General features: G+C 62.4%; 1 protein-coding gene across 1 annotated transcript in view; it reads left to right on the top strand.

Moving 5' to 3' along the window:
* Positions 1-20,965, top strand: part of Adprhl1 (ADP-ribosylhydrolase like 1) — a 22,165-nt gene extending 1,200 nt beyond the window's left edge. The window contains exons 2-5 of the mRNA XM_078015960.1: positions 108-266; positions 403-535; positions 1,365-1,518; positions 14,054-20,965. Coding sequence (XP_077872086.1) covers positions 108-266; positions 403-535; positions 1,365-1,518; positions 14,054-18,779 — 5,172 coding nt within the window. The 3' untranslated portion in view covers positions 18,780-20,965. The remainder of the gene's footprint in view (positions 1-107; positions 267-402; positions 536-1,364; positions 1,519-14,053) is intronic.

Below are 20,965 nucleotides of genomic sequence, written 5' to 3'. Positions count from 1 at the left end.
CACGGTGCAGCTCTGCAGCTGCTGCCTGTTCCCAGCTCTCGGGGCAGGAGGTCCCTCCCCGCACACCTGCTCCTGGGAGGGCATGCTGCCCCTCCTCCTGCCCACAGCCGGTGGCCGCCCCCCTGTGCTTCTGTCTAGAGTACCAGGAGCACTGGTTCTACTTTGAAGCTAAGTGGCAGTTTTACTTGGAGGAGAGAAAGATCAGTGAGGACTCGGGAAACGAAGCCACCTTTCCTGAGAACTACGACGCGGAGGAGAGAGACAAGGCAAGTCCTGCCCCTGCTGGGGCGCACCTCACGGTGGCTGCACTCGGCGCACAGCAGCTGGTGGGCGGGTGGCTGCCGGTGGGAGGGAGGCGTTGAGTCCCACCTGGGCTCACGCCCCGACCACGGCCCTCTTCAGACCTACAAGAAGTGGAGCTCGGAAGGCCGGGGGGGACGCCGAGGCCACGACGCCCCCATGATAGCCTACGACGCCCTCCTGGCAGCAGGCGGCAGCTGGACGGAGCTGTGCCAGCGGGCCATGCTCCACGGAGGTGAGCCCCGGGCCAGAGACACTGGGCCCCCGTGGGCCCCTCGGGAGGCCTCTGCCACCTGCACCCCAGCCAGCACAGAGGCCTCGGCGCCTGCTCTGGGGCCGCCGCTGTCCGGCTGTGTTGGGCCCACCTGAGGCTCTGCCGTCCTGTGCCTCCGCAGCTCTGTGCAGTCCTGGCCTGCACTGGGCGGTCAGGCCCTGGCCAGATGAGCTTGCTCCATCTCTCCGGACAGCACCCATACCTGGGACTGTGTTGTGCCCCTCCCCGTCCTGGCAGGGACTTCTGCGCTCACGGGTTGCCCCAGGGCTGGGCATGCTTTCTCCCACTGCGGAGGAGCCCATGCTGCCTGGCCTGTGGGCTCCAGAGAAGCCAGGACCCAGCTGGGCACCGAGCAGAGGAGAAGCAGAGGCTGTGGGGACGGGCGGGAGTCTCCGCAGAGCCCTGAAGGCTGGGCTGAGCGCACTGTGCAGACAGAAGGAACCACTGCTGCCTGGGGACTGAGTGCAGGCCGAGTGTCCTCTGGGCACCAGAGTGGACAGCTGGGGGTGGGTGAAGGGGGAGGAGTGCTGCGGTGCCAGGCAAGGCTGAGGGGGCCAGCCTGGGCAAGGGCATCGGCAGAGCCAGAGGGGAAGTGGCCCACAGGGGCCCACCTCAAGAGGTCCTGGCCCCTGGAGTCCCCCCAACCCAGCCCCATGGCACATGCACCTCTCTGTGATGGGGGTGGCCAGAGCAGAAAGCTCTGTGTGGGACCAGAACCTGTCCACTCCTGAAGGAGGGGCCCTGGAGGAACAGGGCCTGGGCCATGACACACCTGTGTGTGCCCTTGCAGGTGAGAGCGGAGCCACCGGGGCCATCGCCGGCTGCCTGTTCGGACTGCTGCACGGGCTGGATGCGGTGCCCAGGGGCCTGTACCAGGAGCTGGAGCACAGGCCCAGACTGGAGAGCGTGGGCGCCGCCCTCCACCGCCTGTCCACAGAGGAGAAGTAAAGCTTCTGCCACTGCCTCCCGGGGCCCCAGCAGCAAGTAGCCCCCAGGGGAGGGTGGCCCACACCTGCTTCCCCTCCAGCTGCAGTGTCCACCTCCACCTGACACAGGCTGCCCGTCTGGAGGTGGCTCCCACACCCTGCTCACCCAGAGCACTGCCGATATGGCTCAGCCTGCTGCACGGGCACCTCCAATACAGTGTCCCCTGCGTGTCCTGGACAGCTGGTGTTTATTCCACTGCCCAGACAGTACCATCTGCCCCTCACGCCGATACAGTGTCTGCAGTGGTGCTCCATCTGAGAACAGCTTGTCCTTTCGACTGCTGGACACTTGTTTGATGGCTGCACACCTGCACCACCTCAGGCTCCCGGAGAGTCACCTCCCCAGGCAGACAGAGGCTCCGTGTCCTCACGGTGGGGCCTCCGGGCTCTGGGTGCCTTCTGGGGGCAGAAGCTCTGGCCTCACCTCCCCCGCCAAGTGCGTAGCCACACTGGGCCTCTGAGTCAGTGCCTCTGGGAACACATGGCCGAGGGCCAGGGAGCAGTGCCCTCTGGGGGTCTGCCTGCCAGGTTTCCCACAGAAGGTCCCCAGCCCCTGCAGCCCTGCTCCCTGGGGGTGGCCGGGGCACTGCCGGGGCCTGAGGGGACACTTGCTCCTGTTGCTGAGGTGACTCTGGGTGTGATTTTCTCCAAGCAGCATCAGGTGTGAGTAGAGCAGCGCTTGGTGGTGGCCTGTCTTGGTGGCCGTGGTGTTCCTGGGCTTGAGGCGCGCGTCTCAGGAGAGCTGCCCCTCGGGTGCGCGCAGGCCAGGGTGCCGACCGCACCGCAGAGCGCCAGGGCAGGAGCTCGCGGTGCGGGAAGGTGGCCGAGCCAGAGGGCCACCTGGGCTGTGGCACTTCTTCTGTGAGTAGTTTGGACAGTGCGTGGTGTCCCCAGGTTTGTGTGTCCAGCAGACGTCTGGACCAGTGGCTACTGGTGAGGCTCAGGGCGCTGCTGGGCTTCCTGGAGTTGCGTCTGGCCAGGCATCTGGCCCTCCCTGCGCCCTGGTGGAGGCCCTGCTAGGGCTGGGGTGGCCCCTCAGCAGTGGCCCGGCTCGCGCATCCCAGAGGAGCGTAGGTGTGGTCAGGGAGCCTGTGAGACCACTGGGCAGCAGCCCTGTCTGCACAGGCTGTTTCTGAACCGGGGCCGGGACGGGTGTGCTTTCAGTCAGAGTCAGAAAGGCAGGTCTCGCCTCTAGGGGCCTTACAGGGGCCTTCCCCTCACCTCCAGCAGAGCACGGCTCTCTCTCGGGACGAGGGCGCACAGGAGGCCAGCCTGGGGGGAGGTCAGAGAGCAGTCTGCTGAAAAGCTGATCCCACTCTGGAGTGTTAGGCTGAGTAAGATCCTCAAACACACAGCACAGTTTCCAGTTTCGTCCTCCTTTTACGAGTAAATGCAGACGTTGAGACGTAAAACCACAGAGAGCAGGGAGGTGCGGACCGTGTCTTCCCAATTTTTAGAAACTGAGCGCTCACTGGCTTGGTTTTTATTATAAGGCAAGAGGTGCCCACAGCTGGCTGCAGGCCGGCTGCTGCTGACGGGCGAGTGGGAGGCTGCGGGGTCCCTGTGCCTGCCCAATAGCACGGTGGCCTCTCTCCACGACGGGCGTGCACCAGGCATGACAGTTTGCTTTGGTTTTCCACTAACTTTTTAGACGGACACAATATCTTTATTTTATTTGTTTCCTTTTTATGTGGTGCTGAAGTGTGAACCCAGTGGCTCACATGTGCGAGGCAAGTGTTCTACCACGGAGCTACAGCCCCAGCCCACTTTTTTGTATTTTATTTAGAGTCAGGGTCTCCCAAAGTTGCTTAGGTCCTCACTAAGTTGCTGAGGCTGGCTTTGAACTCCTCATCCTCCTGCCTCAGCCTCCAAGGCTGCTGAGGTTACAGGCATATGCCACCTCACCCAGCTAAACTGAGTTTTTCCTTTTTAGACGTTGATGGACCTTTATTTTATTCATTTATTAAATGTGGCACTGAGAATCAAACCGAGGGCCTCACACATATTAGACAAGCGCTCTGCCACTGAGCCACAACCCCAGCCACTGAGTTTTTTTAATATTTCCTAAGTCTCTTATCCTGTTTATCTATCATCTTTCAATTACGTATCTACCTCCTATCTACCTATCATCTGTCCAAAACTACCTATACCTATCACCTATTGATCATCTTCTACATACCTACCTCCCATCTGTCTGCCTCTATACCCGTATCAATCATCTACACCCCACCTCCCCTCTCTCTACCTATGTCTGTACCTGTATCTACCTACCACCTGTCAATCATCTCTCTACCTCTGTCTGTACCAGTATCTATCTACCACCTGTCAATCATCTCTCTACCTCTGTCTGAACTGTATCTACTACCACCTTTCAATCATCTCTCTACCTCTGTCTGTACCTGTATCTACTACCACCTGTCAATCATCTCTCTACCTCTGTACCTGTATCTACCTACCACCTGTCAATCATCTCTCTACCTCTGTCTGACCTGTATCTACCTACCACCTGTCAATCATCTCTCTACCTCTGTCTGACCTGTATCTACCTACCACCTGTCAATCATCTCTCTGTGACCTGCCTGTCATCTCTGCCTCCTGCCTACTTTCTCTGTACCTGTGTCTCCTCCATTCACCTCCGTCCGTGATGCGAGTGTCCTCATTTATTTATTTTTTTTAAAGAATTTTAATATTTATTTTTTAGTTTTTGGCAGACACAACACCCCTGTTTGTATGTGGTGCTGAGGATCGAACCTGGGCTGCACGCATGCCAGGCGAGCACGTTACCGCTTGAGCCGCATCCCCAGCCCAAGTGTCCTCATTTATCTGCTCAACCTTTGTTGGAGCTTCAGTGTTTCCACTTCCTAAAGAGCACTTGTAGAGTCTGTCCTTTGTGGCTCTTCTAACGTTGCTCCCGTTTCCTGGGAGAACAAAGTGCCGTCTGCCCTCAGCACAGCGAGGCCCTGTTCATCCTCTGGTATTTCTGAAGTGGTGGCGCGTCCTGTATTTTCTGGCTGGCGGTTCAGGTGATGATCTCTCAGTCTCTCCGAGGCACGTGAGGAACAGTGCGTGCCATGCCAGCAGCACTTGTGCCCGGGAGCCCCACCCATGCACTTTCCTCCTAGTGACAGTGCAGGATGACTCTCAGGCAGGAGGGCGTCCTGAATGTGACCATTCTCACCCAAATCCAGGAGGGGGGACATGGGGATGAGCAGAAGCTGGGACTAGGGACAGAGAGGGCGGAGGCTGCTGGGAAAGATGTCCCTCAGGAGAGACCTGGACTCTGGCAGCCATCTCTCCTCAGGCCACTCATGGCCTGGCCCATGGTTCCTTGGCAGAGGCCCATGCGGAGAACACTCAGCAGGTGAGAGGGCCCATCAGGGGGCGGGAGTTGGAACTTCAGGTCCTGGATTCATCCTTCACTCAGACTCTTGGGTGAAGAGACTCTGCATTTGTATTTAAAACGATTTTTTCCAAGGGTTTGATATCTGAAAGCCAGGTCGGAGGTAGGTGTGGCAGACACTGTCAGCCCCTTCTGACAGCAGAGGGACAGATCTGGAGGGGACAGAGGGGAGGCTGACAAGACTAGACTCTGAGCCAGTGCATGGCCATGTCTGCGACCCTGGCCACCAGGGAGGCTGAGGCAGGAGGATGGCTACTTCCAGGCCAGCCTGAGCCACTTGCAAGAACTTATCTCGAAATGAAATAAAACGAGCTGAGGTGCAGCTTAGTGGTGGACCACCCCTGGCTCCAATCCCCAGTACAAAAACCCAAATCAAAAACAAAGAGAAAGGTACTGGTGCAGCAGTGGGCAGAACCCAGTGCTGTTCGGCAGAGGCCGCGGCACTGCAGCCCTGGACAGCAGCAGAGAGTCAGCTGTGAGCATGTCTGCCTTCCTGAGCCGCGCTCTGCGGGGGGCATGGCCACTCCTCAGGGCTTCATCCCTAGAGGTGAGGACTAGTGGACGCTTGTGCAGCCCCTGGGCAACAGAGCCAGGACTCAGGTTCCAGCCTCTGGCCAGAGCGAAGCCGCCAGGAAGGGAGCTTCAGCCCCTTCCTTCCCCTGCAGGCCATGCCCAGAGCCCCCCTCCCCGGCTGCACCCTGTGCTCCAGGTTGGGCTCTGGTGGGAAATCAGCTCAGGGTCAGCAGGCCCCATGGTCGCACGGCTGAGCACAGCACAGACGGGCCGCAGGACCACAGCAGCACTTCGCCCCGGAGCCACCCCACCCACCTGCTCTTACCTGGGGCTTCTCAGCAGGGCCTGGTGGGCCAGGAGGAGCGTGTCCAGCCCACAGATCCCCCCAGCGTGGGCCAGGGAGTCCCTGCCAGCACCTTCCTTGGGACACGTGACACTGTGTCTTCACCATCTTCCTCTTCCATTTTAGTGAAGCGCTTTCCAACAAACAGAGAAGTCAGAAGAAGAGCGAGCAGACTCCCAGGTACCCCATCCAGCTCCACACTGGCCACACCTGCCACCGTCTTCTCTCTCCCGCACCTGTGTGTTCACACAGACACACGCAGACACACACAGAGACACACACTCACAGATACACGCACAGACACATATGGACACACAGACACACACAAACATGCAGACACACACAGACACACAGACACAAGCACACACAGACATAGGCACAGACACACAGACCACAGACAGAGTCGCACAGACACAGAGAAAGACAGAGATGCGCAGACACACAGACACACAGACGTGCAAACACACAGACACAGGCACAGACACGCAGACTCAGACACACAGACTCAGACACACAGACATGCATAGATACATGCAGACGCAGACACACAGACACAGAGACACATGCACAGATAAGCACACATGCACACACAGACACATAGACACACAGACTCATGCAGACACACAGACACACAGACATGCATAGACACATGCAGACGTATAAACACAGACACAGAGACACATGCACAGATACGCAGATACATACACACACAGACACATATAGACACACAGACTCATGCAGACACACAGACATTCACAGACATGCAGAAGCAGACACACAGACTCATGCAGACACACACAGACACACACAGAGACAGAGACACACAGACATTCACAGACATGCAGAGGCAGACACACAGATGCATGTAGACACACACACTTGCAGGCACACACAGAGACACATGCAGACACAGATGCAGACACAGACACACACAATGCATGCAGACAGATGCAGACACACAGACACATGCAGACACACAGACATACTCTCAGCCCCAGGAGACAGACACACGCAGACCCACAGATGTGCATGTGGACACACTGAGGCACAGACACAAGCCAGCACCGTGCAGACACACCTGCACCTTTTCTGAACCATTTGAGGATAAGCCACACACCCTGTGTCCCTGGCTCACTGGAAACCAGTGGACACAGCAGGGTTTTGGTGGAGGTGGTGCAGTGCTGGACCGTCCCCAGAAGTCCCCTCCAGCCAGGAGTGTGCTGGCACAGCCCTGGGTGCTCTCTGCAGGGGACACAGTCTGATGCGGTGCTGCGGCCCTGTGCCTGCTCCCAAGCGTCTCGGTGCATGTGATGCAGTGGCCAGCTGTCCTGCCTGCCCTCTCCTGGCTCATGTCAAGTTCGCCATGCAGCTCTGGCTGCCCGGACCCTCCCGCCCATCTCCTGGGCATGACGGAGGGGCCAAAACCAGGGCTGCAGACTCTCCCCAGCTGAGCAGACACCCCCTGCCACTCAGGGTGGCGCGCACATGGGCGCAGGTGCCAGAGACCGGGGTGTCAGTCTTCAGCGTGACGTCCGTAAGGAAGTGCACCTGCAGGTTGCCTGGACAGCAGGTGCAGCTGGCAGACACCTAGCCACAGCGCTCACAGGAACAGACAGCCGCCACCTGGCTCTGCTGCACGGTCCCTCTAGATGCACTCACACGCTGACCAACACCAGGTGGAGCGGCTGTGCCCCTCACAGCCACTCACCAGGATCCCAACTCTGCCCCCTCGTCCTGGCTTTTAGAAAGCACTTTGTCTCATGGATTAGATGTCCCTTGGTCTCAGATCTAGTTTCAGATTTACTTGTAAATTATTGGGAACCTCGTTTAAAACCAATCTGGTGTGACTCAGTCAGTGGTGTAGCAGGTGCCTAGCATCCACAGGCCCTAGGTTCTCCCCCAGCACCAGGAAAACCCCCAAAACAAAGCCCATCTCATTTAAAAACTGTATGATTTATAAAAATAACTAATAAGCCTAGATCACCTCTGTTTTTCCTTTTTTGTTCTGGGATTTGAACCCAGAGGTGCTTAACCACTGAGCCATATCTCCAGCCCTTTTAGTCTTTGTTTTGAGTCGGGTCTTACAGAGTTACTCGGGGCCTTGCTAAATTGCCGAGTCTGGCTTTGAACTTGCGCTTCTCCTGCCTCAGCCTCCTGAGTTGCTGGGACCACAGGTGAGCACCCCACAGCCAGGGGTCCCCTCTCCTTTTGGAAGAACTTGGCAGAGGCTCAGTGGGAACCTGCCAGTGGGTCCCTGAGGAGAGGACAGGGCTTGGAGGCCAGTGGGTGTTGATCTGTGGACGGTGCTAGAGGGGGGACAGTCCTTGGGGGACACCCATTGGGCATGTTTTGTCAAGACCCAACGGGGCACTGAAACTGTCCAAAGCTGAGCTGACCAAATGGGACCATGTAGAGATAGTGGGCAGCCCCACAGGCGACACTGTCCCTCCAGAGTGACCAGGGAGGACCCAGGGGAGCCCAGGGAAAGCTGGGAGTCAGTCAGTGACCAAGGAAGAGGCTGTAGAGGAAGGCAGAGGCTGTTCCTGCCCCGGGCGGGGGCTGAGGGGCAGTGAGCCAGGGTAGAGCAGAGAGGCCTGCGTGGCTGGGGGGGGCACACCGGGAAGAGGCAGCCGGAGAGCAAACACGGGGTCCCTGCCTCCAGGTGGGATGAAGCTGCCCTCTGCCTCTGAGTTCACAGCTCCAGGAAGGGAGCATGGACACCATTACATGGACAGCAAGGGCAGATATGCCTGGACAGCAACTGTCCCCCCAGCACGTCCTGGGCTGGGCTCAAGAGGAGGCAGAGGGACTGTCCCCCCAGCACGTCCTGGGCTGGGCTCAAGAGGAGGCAGAGGGACTGTCCCCCCAGCACGTCCTGGGCTGGGCTCAAGAGGAGGCAGAGGGACTGTCCCCCCAGCACGTCCTGGGCTGGGCTCAAGAGGAGGCAGAGGGACTGTCCCCCCAGCACGTCCTGGGCTGGGGTCAAGAGGAGGCAGAGGGACTGTCCCCCCCAGCACGTCCTGGGCTGGGGTCAAGAGGAGGCAGAGGGACTGTCCCTCCCAGCACGTCCTGGGCTGGGCTCAAGAGGAGGCAGAGGGACTGTCCCCCCCAGCACGTCCTGGGCTGGGGTCAAGAGGAGGCAGAGGGACTGTTCCCCCAGCACGTCATGGGCTGGGCTCAAGAGGAGGCAGAGGGACTGTCCACCCCGCCAGCATGTCCTGGGCTGGGCTCAAGAGGAGGCAGAGGGACTGTCCACCCCGCCAGCACGTCCTGGGCTGGGCTCAAGAGGAGGCAGAGGGACTGTCCACCCCGCCAGCACGTCCTGGGCTGGGCTCAAGGGGACGGAGGGACAGATGAGCAGACAGTAGGGCAGGACAACGTTGGTCCCCACAGTTGGGGAGAGGAGTGCTCGTGGGCAGAGAGCCGCCCCACAGCTCGTCCTGGGCGGGACAGGCAGTGGCAGCAAGCGGCCTGTCATGGGAGCCAGGTGCACCTGAGTGGCCTGAGGACCCGAGGTGTGCTGCAGTCAAGGTGTGTGCAGAGCCTCCGCGGAGGCCCGGGGCCATGCAGAGCCTGCCCCAAGCTCCCCTGAGACCTGAGGGGACAGCCGACGGCGCTGCCCGGGGGAGGGCCGGGTGGGGGTCATGGCCATTGACAGCCGCAGGGGAAGTCAGGACCTGGTGCAGGACAGTCCGTGGTGGGGGCCGCAGACTGGTGGAAGCTGAAGGCACCCTGGGTGGGTGTGCGGAGCTGGGCGTATCCAAGGGTGGCTTCTCAGTCCTCTTGTTTTAGACGCCCTCTCCCGCCAGCCGGCGCTGCCTAGACCAGGAGTGTCGTGGTACGCCATGTTCATGTCGACCTGCAGGGTGGGCTCCGTCCATCCTGGCCGGGCTGCAGCTGGCCCCTGTGCCTCAGGAACGTGCTGAACAGGCTCAGGCTGTCTGCTGGCCACTGCGGAGCAAGCAGCCTGTGGGCAGCTGTGGGCCTCAGAGCTGTCTCGCCCTCCAGTGCAGGCCACAGGGGCAGGGAGGTCCAGGGAGAGGCAGGGCAGAGGGGGGGAAGGGCGGCCCTGTTTGCAGCCAGGCATCCAAGGAGGGCTTGTTCCCCGTCCCCAGGCATCTACCGCTCTGGCCAGGCACGCGTGGGCCCTGGGGTGACCAGGAGAAGGAGACACGCTCCTGCCCACGGGCAGCCTGCACTCCAGTGGCCCCGAGAGAGGCAGTTTCACTCCTTTGAAATCACAGCAGTTTCAGGAAGTGGCCGGTGTGGTGACCGTGGCCACCCAGTCATGTGCTAGAGGTCAGCCATGGTCGTAGGCTCTGCGACCACCCGGGAGAGGACCCGGGAGCCGTGGCCTGAAGGGGCAGATGTGCTGAGGCGGAGGGACTGGTACAGAGGCCCTGGGGATGAGCTGGGCGCAAAGAGTCCATGGACAGCCATCAGCTGCTGGTCACCAGGAGGTGTGGGCAGGAGCTGGGCCTGCAGACCAGGGAGGTGGCCTGCAGGGGAAGGAGCCCTGCCCAGCAGTGCTGTGGGTGGCCAGAGCACAGGGTAGTGGAGACCGCAGGAAGGAGACTCTGGGCAAGTAACAGTCCTTAAGCATGAGCCACTCACTAAGGGGGTGCTCACGGCCGACAGCAGCATCTTACGCCTCTGTGAATGACCGTCCTCCTGCCGCTGGGCCTGGGGTGAGGTAGCCATGACAGGCACGAGGCACGGCCTGCTCACCAGAAAAGAACTCAAGGCACTGGCCTCATCCCCGAATCCCTGTCCATAAATCTCACCACAGCACCTGACCCGCCGTCTCTTGGAGGATGGTGAAATCATGGGAACTTTCTGGAACTCCCCCAGGGCTGACCCAGGAAGCCCTCTGCTGTGTCCCCAGGGCAGTTGGGCTGACAGCCAGAGGGGCGCCACCGGTCTGCTCTCTGGGGGCTGGCGGCTAGGCAGAGCCGGCTGGCTTCACCACTGTCTCAGATGGCCCTGGTCAAAGGCCACGCAGCCTCAGAGCCACATGACTCCCATGGCCACAAAGGACCCTCAGGCAGTCCAGTCCAAACAAGTGGCGCTCACCACCAGAGGGGTGCAGTCGGGTGCCGGTGGATGGGCCTCCGCGTGCAGCCCAGCCCTGCTGCTGCGGCGCAGGTGGGAGGGCACATCATCAACCTGCGAGGCTGGGCCTCATGGCCCTGAGTCAGGCCACCAGAATGTCCCCACAGTGTGCTGTCAGCCTGGCTGTTATCCTAATGACTCAACCTGAGAAGTCAGCAAGACGCTTGAAATAGCCCAGCCACCCGCAGGCCAGCACTGTGTGGTCACACACTCCCTGAGGGCTTCCATCCTGGGTCTCCTGCCACCAGGTGAGGCTGCCCGAGCCGTCCAGGAAGCCAGGCCTCCCGCCCACCTCCGCAGGCTTGTGGCTCCTGGAAGCCCTCCGGGGACGACGTGTGGCCCAGCCTGGGCCCTGGGCTGAGGGCTGGTTCTGGCTGCTCCCGTGGGAGGGTCTCAGGCCCACGACCCAGGGTCACAGACACGCCCTGAGCGAGGTCCTGTGTACACCCAGGGTGCAGACAGAGGCTGTCCCGAGAGACCAGAGCCATGGAGCAGGTGTGCGTGGCCAGTGTGAAGGACAGGCCTGGGGCCAGGACACGTCTCTCTCAGAGCGCTGGGCTAGTCAGCCTTCCCTCACTGTGACAGCGGCCAGGGACGGCTCCTGTGGAAGAAAGGAAGGGGCAGAGGGAAGCAGCCAGACAGCAGGACCCGGTGCAGGAGGGCAAGAGCCCTGGGAAGGCTGGTGGGTGAGTGCACTCAGGGCCACGAGGACCCATGACTCTCTGGAGGGAGAACAGTCCCCGCTGCTGGTGCGGCAGAGCTAAGAGGGGGCAGGCAAGTGGGCGTGATCCCTGGGGATGGAGTGGTCGTAGCTCCCACCTGTGTGCCCGGGGCTGGGGTGCCCTCAGCCAGGCAGGACAAACACGAGGAGGACTTTGGGGAGCTGGGTTCGGGTGCCTGGGTGTGCCTGTGGGAACCCAGCTCTCAGCCAGGGACAGAGCTGAGCAGCTGCCAGGGGCCACCCCAAGGTGCCGAGCCTAAACGGCCACCAGTTAGAGGCTGCAATGTCTCCTCTGTAGCCTGGGAAACGCAGAGACATTGCTGACCCTCGAGCCAGCCCACTACCAAGGGTGCCACAGACCACAGCACTGTCTCCTGCAGAGATGGGGTGGGGCCTCAGCCCAAGCAGCTGTGCACACCCTGAGAGACCACTGCCCGGCACCGAGACCTGAGGTCCTCTGCCTTGGGGAGACTGGCGGGGGGCCCGGGGCAGCAGGGTCAGGGGAGCCCGAGACGGCTCTCTGGTGATGCCCGGCCAGGCCAGCCTCCTCTCTCCCCAGAGCAGCCTCCCAGGGACCCCACCATGTGGGAGGGATGTGTCCACAGAGCGCCCGTGGGGAGAGGCCTCTCCCACAGCCTGCTCACGGCCAGCAGGTCCCGAAAGCACAAGCAGGACACCAGCTATCCATAGCCACCCCGAGGCCTGCGCTCCTCTGTCTCTCCCAGAATGATGACCAGGGCAGTCGAGGGCCAGTCCGGGTGTATCTGCCCCCTGGGTGCGGTCACCTCTGCTGTGGTCACGGAGCTGCGGCACGTGGCTGCTGTGTATTCCGGCTGGAGCTCTCACTAGGCCGCATCCCTGCAGACGCACAGCCATCTGAGGCCTGGGGAGATGGGACACGCCGCGAAGGCTCTGTCAGGGGCTTGGTGGCAGCACCGTGGCTGTGGCCGCTCCTCTCCTCGTGTCGCCTGCCCGCGTCTCCTCACTGGGACAGACAGCTTTGAGGGAGGGCTGTGTAGAAGACAGGTGCACTTTGGCTCACAGTCACTGAGGCCCAGTCGGTGGTGGGCTGGCCCTGTGGGTGGCTCGGGCCTATGGTGGCACTGGACACCACTCAGGAGCTGGAGGTGATCTCGTCACCTACAGCCCAGCTACTCAGGAGGCTGAGGCAGGAGGACCCTAAGTCAGTTCCTGGCCAGCAACATGGCAAAGTCTTGTCTCAAAAGAAAAAAGAAAGGCTGTTTCCCAAGGCACCTCCAGGTCCGGGAGGGAGGCGTCCTCTGGGGCCTGAGGACAGAGCCCTGGCCAGCCTGGGGCCCTCTGCTCCACGCTGAGATCCTGCCCCAGGACGGGGTGGTCTCAGGGCCATGTCTCTGCAGCCACAGGTGCTCGTCCATAAGGTGAGCAGGGGACGAGGCCGCTCCCCTATCCCACCAGGGCTGGCTCCAGAACAGGTTTTTAAAAGGATGTTGTATGTGGCTTCCACAAACAGCAGAAAGGTGAAGTCTGTCCGTCTGCACGTTCCCCTGCAGTCTGTCTCAGCAGGGCCAGTCTCTGCTGCTCACTGCTGTGAGCGAGTGTGGCCGGGCCCTGGGCAGTGCTCGTGCTGGGCACCAGGGCCTCTCAGCTCTTTAACACTGGGGTGGTGCCGTGGAGACCCTCATGCAGGACTGGAACCTTGTTCTGGCCTCTGGTCGTCCCCTAGAATGCACAGCCAGCAGGAGCGGCCGCAGTGCCTACGCCCTGGACCTGCCTTTCCGGGGCTGCCTCCGAGTTGTGAAGAGCCAGCCCTGCATCCAGCTGGGTGTGGGGCAGTGGGTGCCAGAGCCCACCTGCAGGCCCCTCCAGCCCGGGGCTTCTCTGGGAGCCCTCAGACCTCCACACTGTGACCACTCTGGGCACACATGTCCACCACAGCAACTCATGCTGCCAGGAGCCCGTGGGGCAGCCGTCAGCGGCTCTCTCGCACCGAGGCTCGGGCTGCAACTCAGGGTCACGTAGGAGGCACACGGCATTGGTGTCGCCTTTCCTATTTAAAGCTAGATGTGCGCACAGATGACATAGATTTTCATACTTGATTTTTTTGGCTTATTTGTAAAAGCAAAATATAACCTTTTTTATTTAAAAGTACCTGACATATGCAAAGTGGCTTTTCCAAACTGGGTTGGAGCAGTTGATGAGGGTGGAATTCCCACAGCCCTCAGAGCAGGAAACTTAGAAGTCAGTCTATTAACAGGGGACTGTGGCCAAGAAGAGCCACGGGCGAGGACGCAGGGACGGCCTCGGCCCACCCCGAGCTCTTCCTGCTTGGCCAGGCCCTCGGGGTGTGGGCCTCCCCATCAGTGTCCTCCAGATAAGTGGTCAGTGCTGATAAAATGGGTCACCACCAGTTTTCTCCACGCAGGCCCGAGCGCAGCGGGAGCGGCGGTGGCCACACGCCCATGGAGGCACACGTCCTGAGGAGGAAGATCAGCCGCACGTGCGACGAGGGGGCCCGCGCCCTCCTTGGCAGCCTTCTGGCCTACGTCACAGACCGCGCAGGCGGGCCCCCAGGCCCAGCGGACCCAGGGCCTGCGGGGGGCTGCTCGCCTCCGTCTCAGGAGGCCGGCCGGAGGCCCACGCGCTTCCAGCTCCTACAGGCCAAGTTCATGGGCACCGGCCGGGAGCACCACCTCAAGAGGACCAGGGAGGTGGGCAGGCTCATCTCCAGGGACAAGCAGGGTCCCAGCAGGAGCCTGGTGAGTGCCACCATCAACAAACTGCTGGAGAAGACCCAGGCGGGGGCCAGCTGCCCGGGCCAGAGGCCCCTGGCTGGGGAGAAGCCCCGCTGGGCCCCCCCTGGTGGGAAGGGCACAGTGAAGCGCATCCTGAGGAAGTTCCTGGCTGCGGAGGAGAAGGAGAAGAAGGAGGAGAAGGAGGCAGGAGCGGAGCCCCCTGGCCGGCAGCCTGGGGCCGCCCGGGGCCTCCTGCCAAGGACGGGGGGCAGGAGCACCATCCTGCGCCAGCTGCGAGAGAGGTTTGAGCAGAGCGGCTGCCTCCGCTCAGAGGCCAGCCTGCTGCCCCTCCACAGGGAGGGGCGGAGGGGCCTGCAGAAGAAGACGCACAGGCCGGAGCTGCGGGTGCTGCACACCGCCACCATGGCCATCAGCTGTACCAGGACACCCCCTGCCCGCTTCCTGGCCTGCACGGCCGAGCCCCTGCCCGCCCTCAGCATAGCCACGGTGGTCTGCAGCCCCCGGAGCTGGCTGTCTCACTGCGCAAAGGTCAGTCACTTGGAGTCCAGGCGTTGGCCCAGGAGAGACATCAGCATGTCCCCGGACCCAGAGGGCACCGACCCCAGCAGGGACAAGATGCCAGAAACAGGGGTCTTGAGCCAGGAGCCCAGAGGACAACCAAAGCCCTCAAAGTCCTCCGTGACCCAGGTGGCCGCTCCCAGGGACAGTCCCCTGGCTCTGAACCCCACCCAGGGCATCCCCCAGCAGGACTCTGCCTGGGCCTCCCAGGAAGCCCTGCCTGACCACATGCCCCTGTCACCCCCATTCAGAGCAGCCAGCCCCAGGGGGGCTGGGCCAGCTGAAGGGGACAAGACAGCAGAGGGGCCGGCGGGCCGCCCCTGGGGGCTACAAGAGGAGGGCGCAGGGGAGGTCCCTGAAGTCACCATGACTGTGTGCAGTTCTGAGGACGAAGCAGAAGGCTCGCTCCCAGCCTCAGACAGAGAGCCCCTCTTCGCCACCCAGAGGCACCTGCCAGAGCAGGGGCCAGCGGCTCCCATCCCCCCGCTGGCCGCTCCCAGAGTCCAGGCTACACAGCGAGCACAGCCTGCCCTGGAGTCTCCACCCCTCACCGTGCGGCTTCCCGTTGTCCACGAAATGCCAGCCCCTCCAGGGCCTCTGCAAAGCACGTGGCCGGGCGGGGACAGGCGGCCCCCGACTTCAGGAGGGCACACTGCCCGGGCCAAGGCAGGGGCAGTGCTTCCCCCTGCCACTGAGGACAGGGAGGCTGGCCTGGCCGCAGGGGGGCTGAGCCCCTCCTGCAGGACCTCCAAGCAAGGATCCCCAGAATCCCCGAGGGTCACTGCCCCCGTGGGCCCTGGGGACCAACAGCCGCTCCCGACGGTCCTGACGGCCAACTCTCCACAAGGTACCCCTGCTGGGAAGGGGAGCACACACAGCCCTGTGAGCGCCAGTGAGGGCAGGAACCCCAGAACTGCTTCAGGACAGGGTGCTCCTGAGCTCAGCTGCCAGCGGCCGCCCCCGTCTGACCACCCTGACCACGGCACCCCACCAGGTTCTTCCACCGGCGCGTGGAAAAGCCCTCCAGGACACAGCACCTGCTCCACCTCTGGCAGCCAGCAGGGACCCGGTTCCAGGGAGGGAGGCGCCGGGGCAGCCCCTGCCCAGGATTTCAGAGGACCTGAGAGTCCCACCACGAGTGACAGGAGAGTCCTGTGTGGGCAGGAAGACAGCAAAGGTCCCGAGGCAGAGGCAGCCCCGCCCCCGGGGATGGCCCAGGAAGATGCCCGCTATGATTGGGGCAGGAAGAGCCTGGCCCTGCTAGATGAGCCACCCAAGCCCAGTGGCAGAGCCTGCAGGGCCACAGCACCTGGAGGGAAGGTCCCAAGATCTACAGGGGACAGGAAGGCACCACCAGGGGACGCCTGGGTCCCCGAGGACAGGAGGGCACCTGCAGCGATCTCCAGGGACCCCGAGGACAGGAGGGCACCTGCAGGGATCTCCAGGGACCCCGAGGACAGGAGGACACCTGCAGGGATCTCCAGGGACCCCGAGGACAGGAGGGCACCTGCAGGGATCTCCAGGGACCCCGAGGACAGGAGGGCACCTACAGCGATCTCCAGGGACCCCGAGGACAGGAGGACACCTGCAGTGATCTCCAGGGACCCCGAGGACAGGAGGGCACCTGCAGGGAGCTCCAGGGACCCCGAGGACAGGAAGGCACCACCAGGGGACGCCTGGGTCCCCGAGGACAGGAGGGCACCTACAGCGATCTCCAGGGACCCCGAGGACAGGAGGACACCTGCAGTGATCTCCAGGGACCTCGAGGACAGGAGGGCACCTGCAGGGATCTCCAGGGACCCCGAGGACAGGAAGGCACCACCAGGGGACGCCTGGGTCCCCGAGGACAGGAGGGCACCTACAGCGATCTCCAGGGACCTCGAGGACAGGAGGGCACCTGCAGGGAGCTCCAGGGACCCCGAGGACAGGAAGGCACCACCAGGGGACGCCTGGGTCCCCGAGGACAGGAGGGCACCTACAGCGATCTCCAGGGACCCCGAGGACAGGAGGACACCTGCAGGGATCTCCAGGGACCCCGAGGACAGGAAGGCACCACCAGGGGACGCCTGGATCCCCGAGGACAGGAGGACACCTGCAGGGATCTCCAGGGACCTCGAGGACAGGAGGGCACCTACAGCGATCTCCAGGGACCCCGAGGACAGGAGGACACCTGCAGGGATCTCCAGGGACCCCGAGGACAGGAAGGCACCACCAGGGGACGCCTGGGTCCCCGAGGACAGGAGGGCACCTGCAGTGATCTCCAGGGACCTCGAGGACAGGAGGGCACCTGCAGGGATCTCCAGGGACCCCGAGGACAGGAAGGCACCACCAGGGGACGCCTGGGTCCCCGAGGACAGGAGGGCACCTACAGGGATCTCCAGGGACCCCGAGGACAGGAGGGCACCTACAGCGATCTCCAGGGACCTCGAGGACAGGAAGACACCTCCACCACCCGGGAGTGCCCAGGACCCTGAGAAGAGGACAGCACTGCTGGGGGGCGTCGGGGACCCCGAGGACGGTCCTAGGGCAGAGTGCAAGGGTGCAGAGGAACACAGAGTGCAGTCGGCTCGCCATTGTGCTGCCACAGGAAATGGGCTCCTGGGAGAGACTTGGCCCCCAGAACCTTGCCGGCACCGTTTCTTGACACCCGGCGAGTCCTCCAAATACAAGAGCCGAACTGCAGAGGGGGGCGTCTGGGAGGAGAGGCCTGGGCAGCAGCCCCCAACAGGGGTGCCCGTGCCTGCTGGGCCAGAGGAGGCCTTGGGCGCTTGCCCCGCGCCTGCAGAGGCCCTGCTCTGTGCTTCACAGGACGCTGCAGCAGTGGGCACCAGGAGCCGAGCCGGCAGAGCCACCGGAGGGGGTCCCCTGCCCAGGGACGCAGCCTGTCGTCCCACACCCTGCGGGAGCCCGGCAGGGGGCCTCCCACCGGCAGCACACAATCTCGCTGCTGTGGCATCTGCCCCTTGGTGCCTCACGGGGCCAGCTCCAGAGCAGGAAGCCAGGCCTGCCCAGGAGAGAGCCCCCGGCCAGGCCGAGAGCTTGGGGCCCACACAGGGACGTGTGGGGAAGCCAGAGGAGGGTGCCACAGGGCACGAGAGGCCACACCAGACTCAAGAGCCAGACGGTTCTGGAAAGAGAGGGGCAGCACCAGGGGGCGAGAAGGCTGGGCTGTGTGCAGCAGAGTCCCGGGCACAGGCTGCTCAGGACCGGGCAGGAGGACAGAGGGCAGCAGCCATGGAGAAGCCCTGCCAGCCCAGGGCCAGGGGCCAGGAGCGGCCACTGGGCCCCTCAGTGAAGCAGGTGAGGAACCTGGCTCAGGAAGGTGGCCCCAAGGCTGACAGGAGCCCGGCCACTCCCTCAGGGACGCCTGGGGCGTCCTGCAGCCTGACCACACAGGGAAGGGTCGGGGGCATGGTGTCCCAGGCCTGGGGGCAGCCTGACGGCTCAGCTGACAGAGCACGTGCCGCAGGGGCCTGTGGGGAGCCCCAGAGGCCGCCGCACAGGGCCAGTGGCCAGGGGGGCCCCAGGGCCCCGCCACCCACCCCAGGAAGCAGGCTCCTGGCCGGGGGGAGGGCGGCAGCCTCTGGCCCGGAGCCCGCAGGCAGCTCTGCCCAGCCCACACCTGATGCTGGGGGCTGCCCAGTCCCCCAGCTCCCAGCCCAGACGGGGCTCCCAAACACACCCGGGGCCCAGAGAGACCTGTCAGAGGGTGGCCACCTCAGGTCAGAGCCCCTGGCAAAATACAAAGCCCAGAGCTTCAGCAGCCAGACGGCCTTCGATCTGTCCTTCAGGCCCACCTTGCTCAGGGCCAGTGACACCTTCGAAGCCCCACAGTGAGCCTGGCCGTGAGCCGCCACCAGCCCCCGGCATGGGGCTGAGGTGGCTTCCTGCCTGTGACGTGCTGAGCACCTCCCCCACAGACCGTCCACCCTGCCCTCTCCTGCCCAGGCCCCTGGTCTTGGGAGAGGAGTGTGGCAGGTGGCCTGTCCCTCCCGAGGCCCGACAGCTTCCCTGGGCTCTGAGGCTCCTTTTCAGAAGAGCCAGGTGCCAGCTGCTGCCCTCGCGAGGTCCTTGTGTTGATGTGCACTGTCACTGGGAATGTGCCAGCACTCGCTCCTGACCTGGCGGGTGGGCGGCCTTCCCTGCCCTTCACCGTACTCTGGGTGCCCTCTGCTCCCCTCCCGCGTCTCTGCCAAGCACCAAAACCAGAGCAGTGGCTGGTGACCTGAGCCAGGCGTGTGGGAAGAAAGGCAGCACTTCCCCACTGCTGGGCCCGGGCCCACGCCAGCTGTGGGGAGGCCAGGAGGCCAGTAGGACGGCAGGACATTAGGGGCTCTGCTGGAGCCTGCTCCCACGACAGACCCACAGGCCTGGGAAGTGCCTGGGAAGCCAGCCCTGAGGAGCCACCACAGGCTGTCCATGGCCTGCTGCCCTGCTGGCCTGCTGCCCTGCTGGGCCAGGCCAGTGGCCATGCACCTCCTGCCTCTGCAGAGTGCACTCAGGCCCAGGGCCCTCAGGGTGGAGCATCTGCTGACGTGAGGAAGGGTGGGGAGGAAGGAGGCCACCGGCCACAGCCCTGCCTCCGGTCACTGGTGCCCTCTGCAGGTTCTTCTGAGCTGCTCCATCGGTGTCTCCCATGGGACACAGCACACAGGCCCCAGGCCACCCAGAGGCCGGGTGCTGCCTGGACCTGCTGAGCTTGGGCTCCCAGAGGTGCTGAGGCGGCAGCTGCCCTGCTGCCCAGGGCTCCGGTTTCTCTGTGGAAAGTTAATTTCTGCTTTTTGAAGCTTCTTGGTGTTCAGTTCCTTTGCAACTGAGCACTGTCCTAAAGCCCACTCTGGCCCTGGAGAGGGCTCCAGATGCTCCTGGCCATCTCTCTTATTTTCTGATGGGAACATCATTCAGTGAGAGGCAGGTCCACTTGAAGCTGGCAGGACCTCCTGGGTCCTGAGCTCTCCTGGGCCTTCATGTCTCTCACCCATGGAGGCTGCGTGTGGGGCCTGGGGTGTGCTGTCCCCTGGGGAGCTGCACCAGGGTTGGGGCTGGCTTCTGGGAGCTCCCCAGCCCGGGGCCCAGGAAGCAGGTGCAGGCTGCTCCCGGGGAGGCCACAGCCAGCCTTGGGAGCTGTAGGAGTGGAGCTGAGCAACGCCTGGAGTCAGGAGGTCACTCCGCCCCAAGGCACCCGGGCAGGGCCACTCCCATCATACTCGAGCAAACACTCCATCTCTCTTATTGCTTTATTTATCCTTTGTTCAGAAAGGATACGGGGAACCTTGGCCAAAGAATGTGAGGACAGAAGTGAGATAAAAATAGTACATCCACCAGTGTTCCCTCTAAAAATACAGCAGCAGCGGCCCTCGCTATTTTTAATCAGACCAGAAAGTCCTGGGGAATGCAGGGCAGGTGGCCACTGGCCCTCCACACAGGCTGCCTGTAGGAGGCCAGCGGCACCCCTGAGCCTGTCCCAGGGAGGCCAGGGGGAGAGCCCAGCATCAGTGGACGCTGGCTGCAGCTCTGAGTGGGGAAGGGACTCCTCCCTGGAGAGGCCTGAGACCAGCGGTGTGGAAGGGGGGGTGCAAACCATCCTGAGCCCAGGGAAGAGGGCAGGGCTCCCGGGGACCCCCCTGACCCTGAGCAGCTCTTCACGTCTGCCCAGGTGTTGAAGACCCAGGTGTCAGCACTGCCCTCCTGCGCGCCCCTGTGAGGTCAGACGTGGTTAGAATTTCACGGTTCTTTGCCATTTCAGCTATGATCTTTTAATGATGTGTCCATCCACAGTATTTATTAACTTCCTTCTTGGTATCCTTCTTGGTAGATAAACAATTCTAAAATGGGTCAGTCAGAAAAAAATAACTAAATGTGTTTTATTATATCCTTTAAGTTTTTACTAACTTCATTCAGCTAGAAATGATTTTTAAGAAAGAAAATAGCTGGATCGGGGATGTGTTCAATGGCAGAGGGCTCTTGCAGCACGCAGGCTCTGTGTTCAATTCCCAGGCTGAAAAAATAAAGTATGTCACAAA

This window comes from Ictidomys tridecemlineatus, chromosome 6, assembly GCF_052094955.1.
Source record: "Ictidomys tridecemlineatus isolate mIctTri1 chromosome 6, mIctTri1.hap1, whole genome shotgun sequence".
Classification (NCBI taxonomy): Eukaryota; Metazoa; Chordata; class Mammalia; order Rodentia; family Sciuridae; genus Ictidomys; species Ictidomys tridecemlineatus.
Note: the sequence above shows the minus strand (reverse complement) of the source record. Positions and strands in the feature narration are given on the sequence as shown.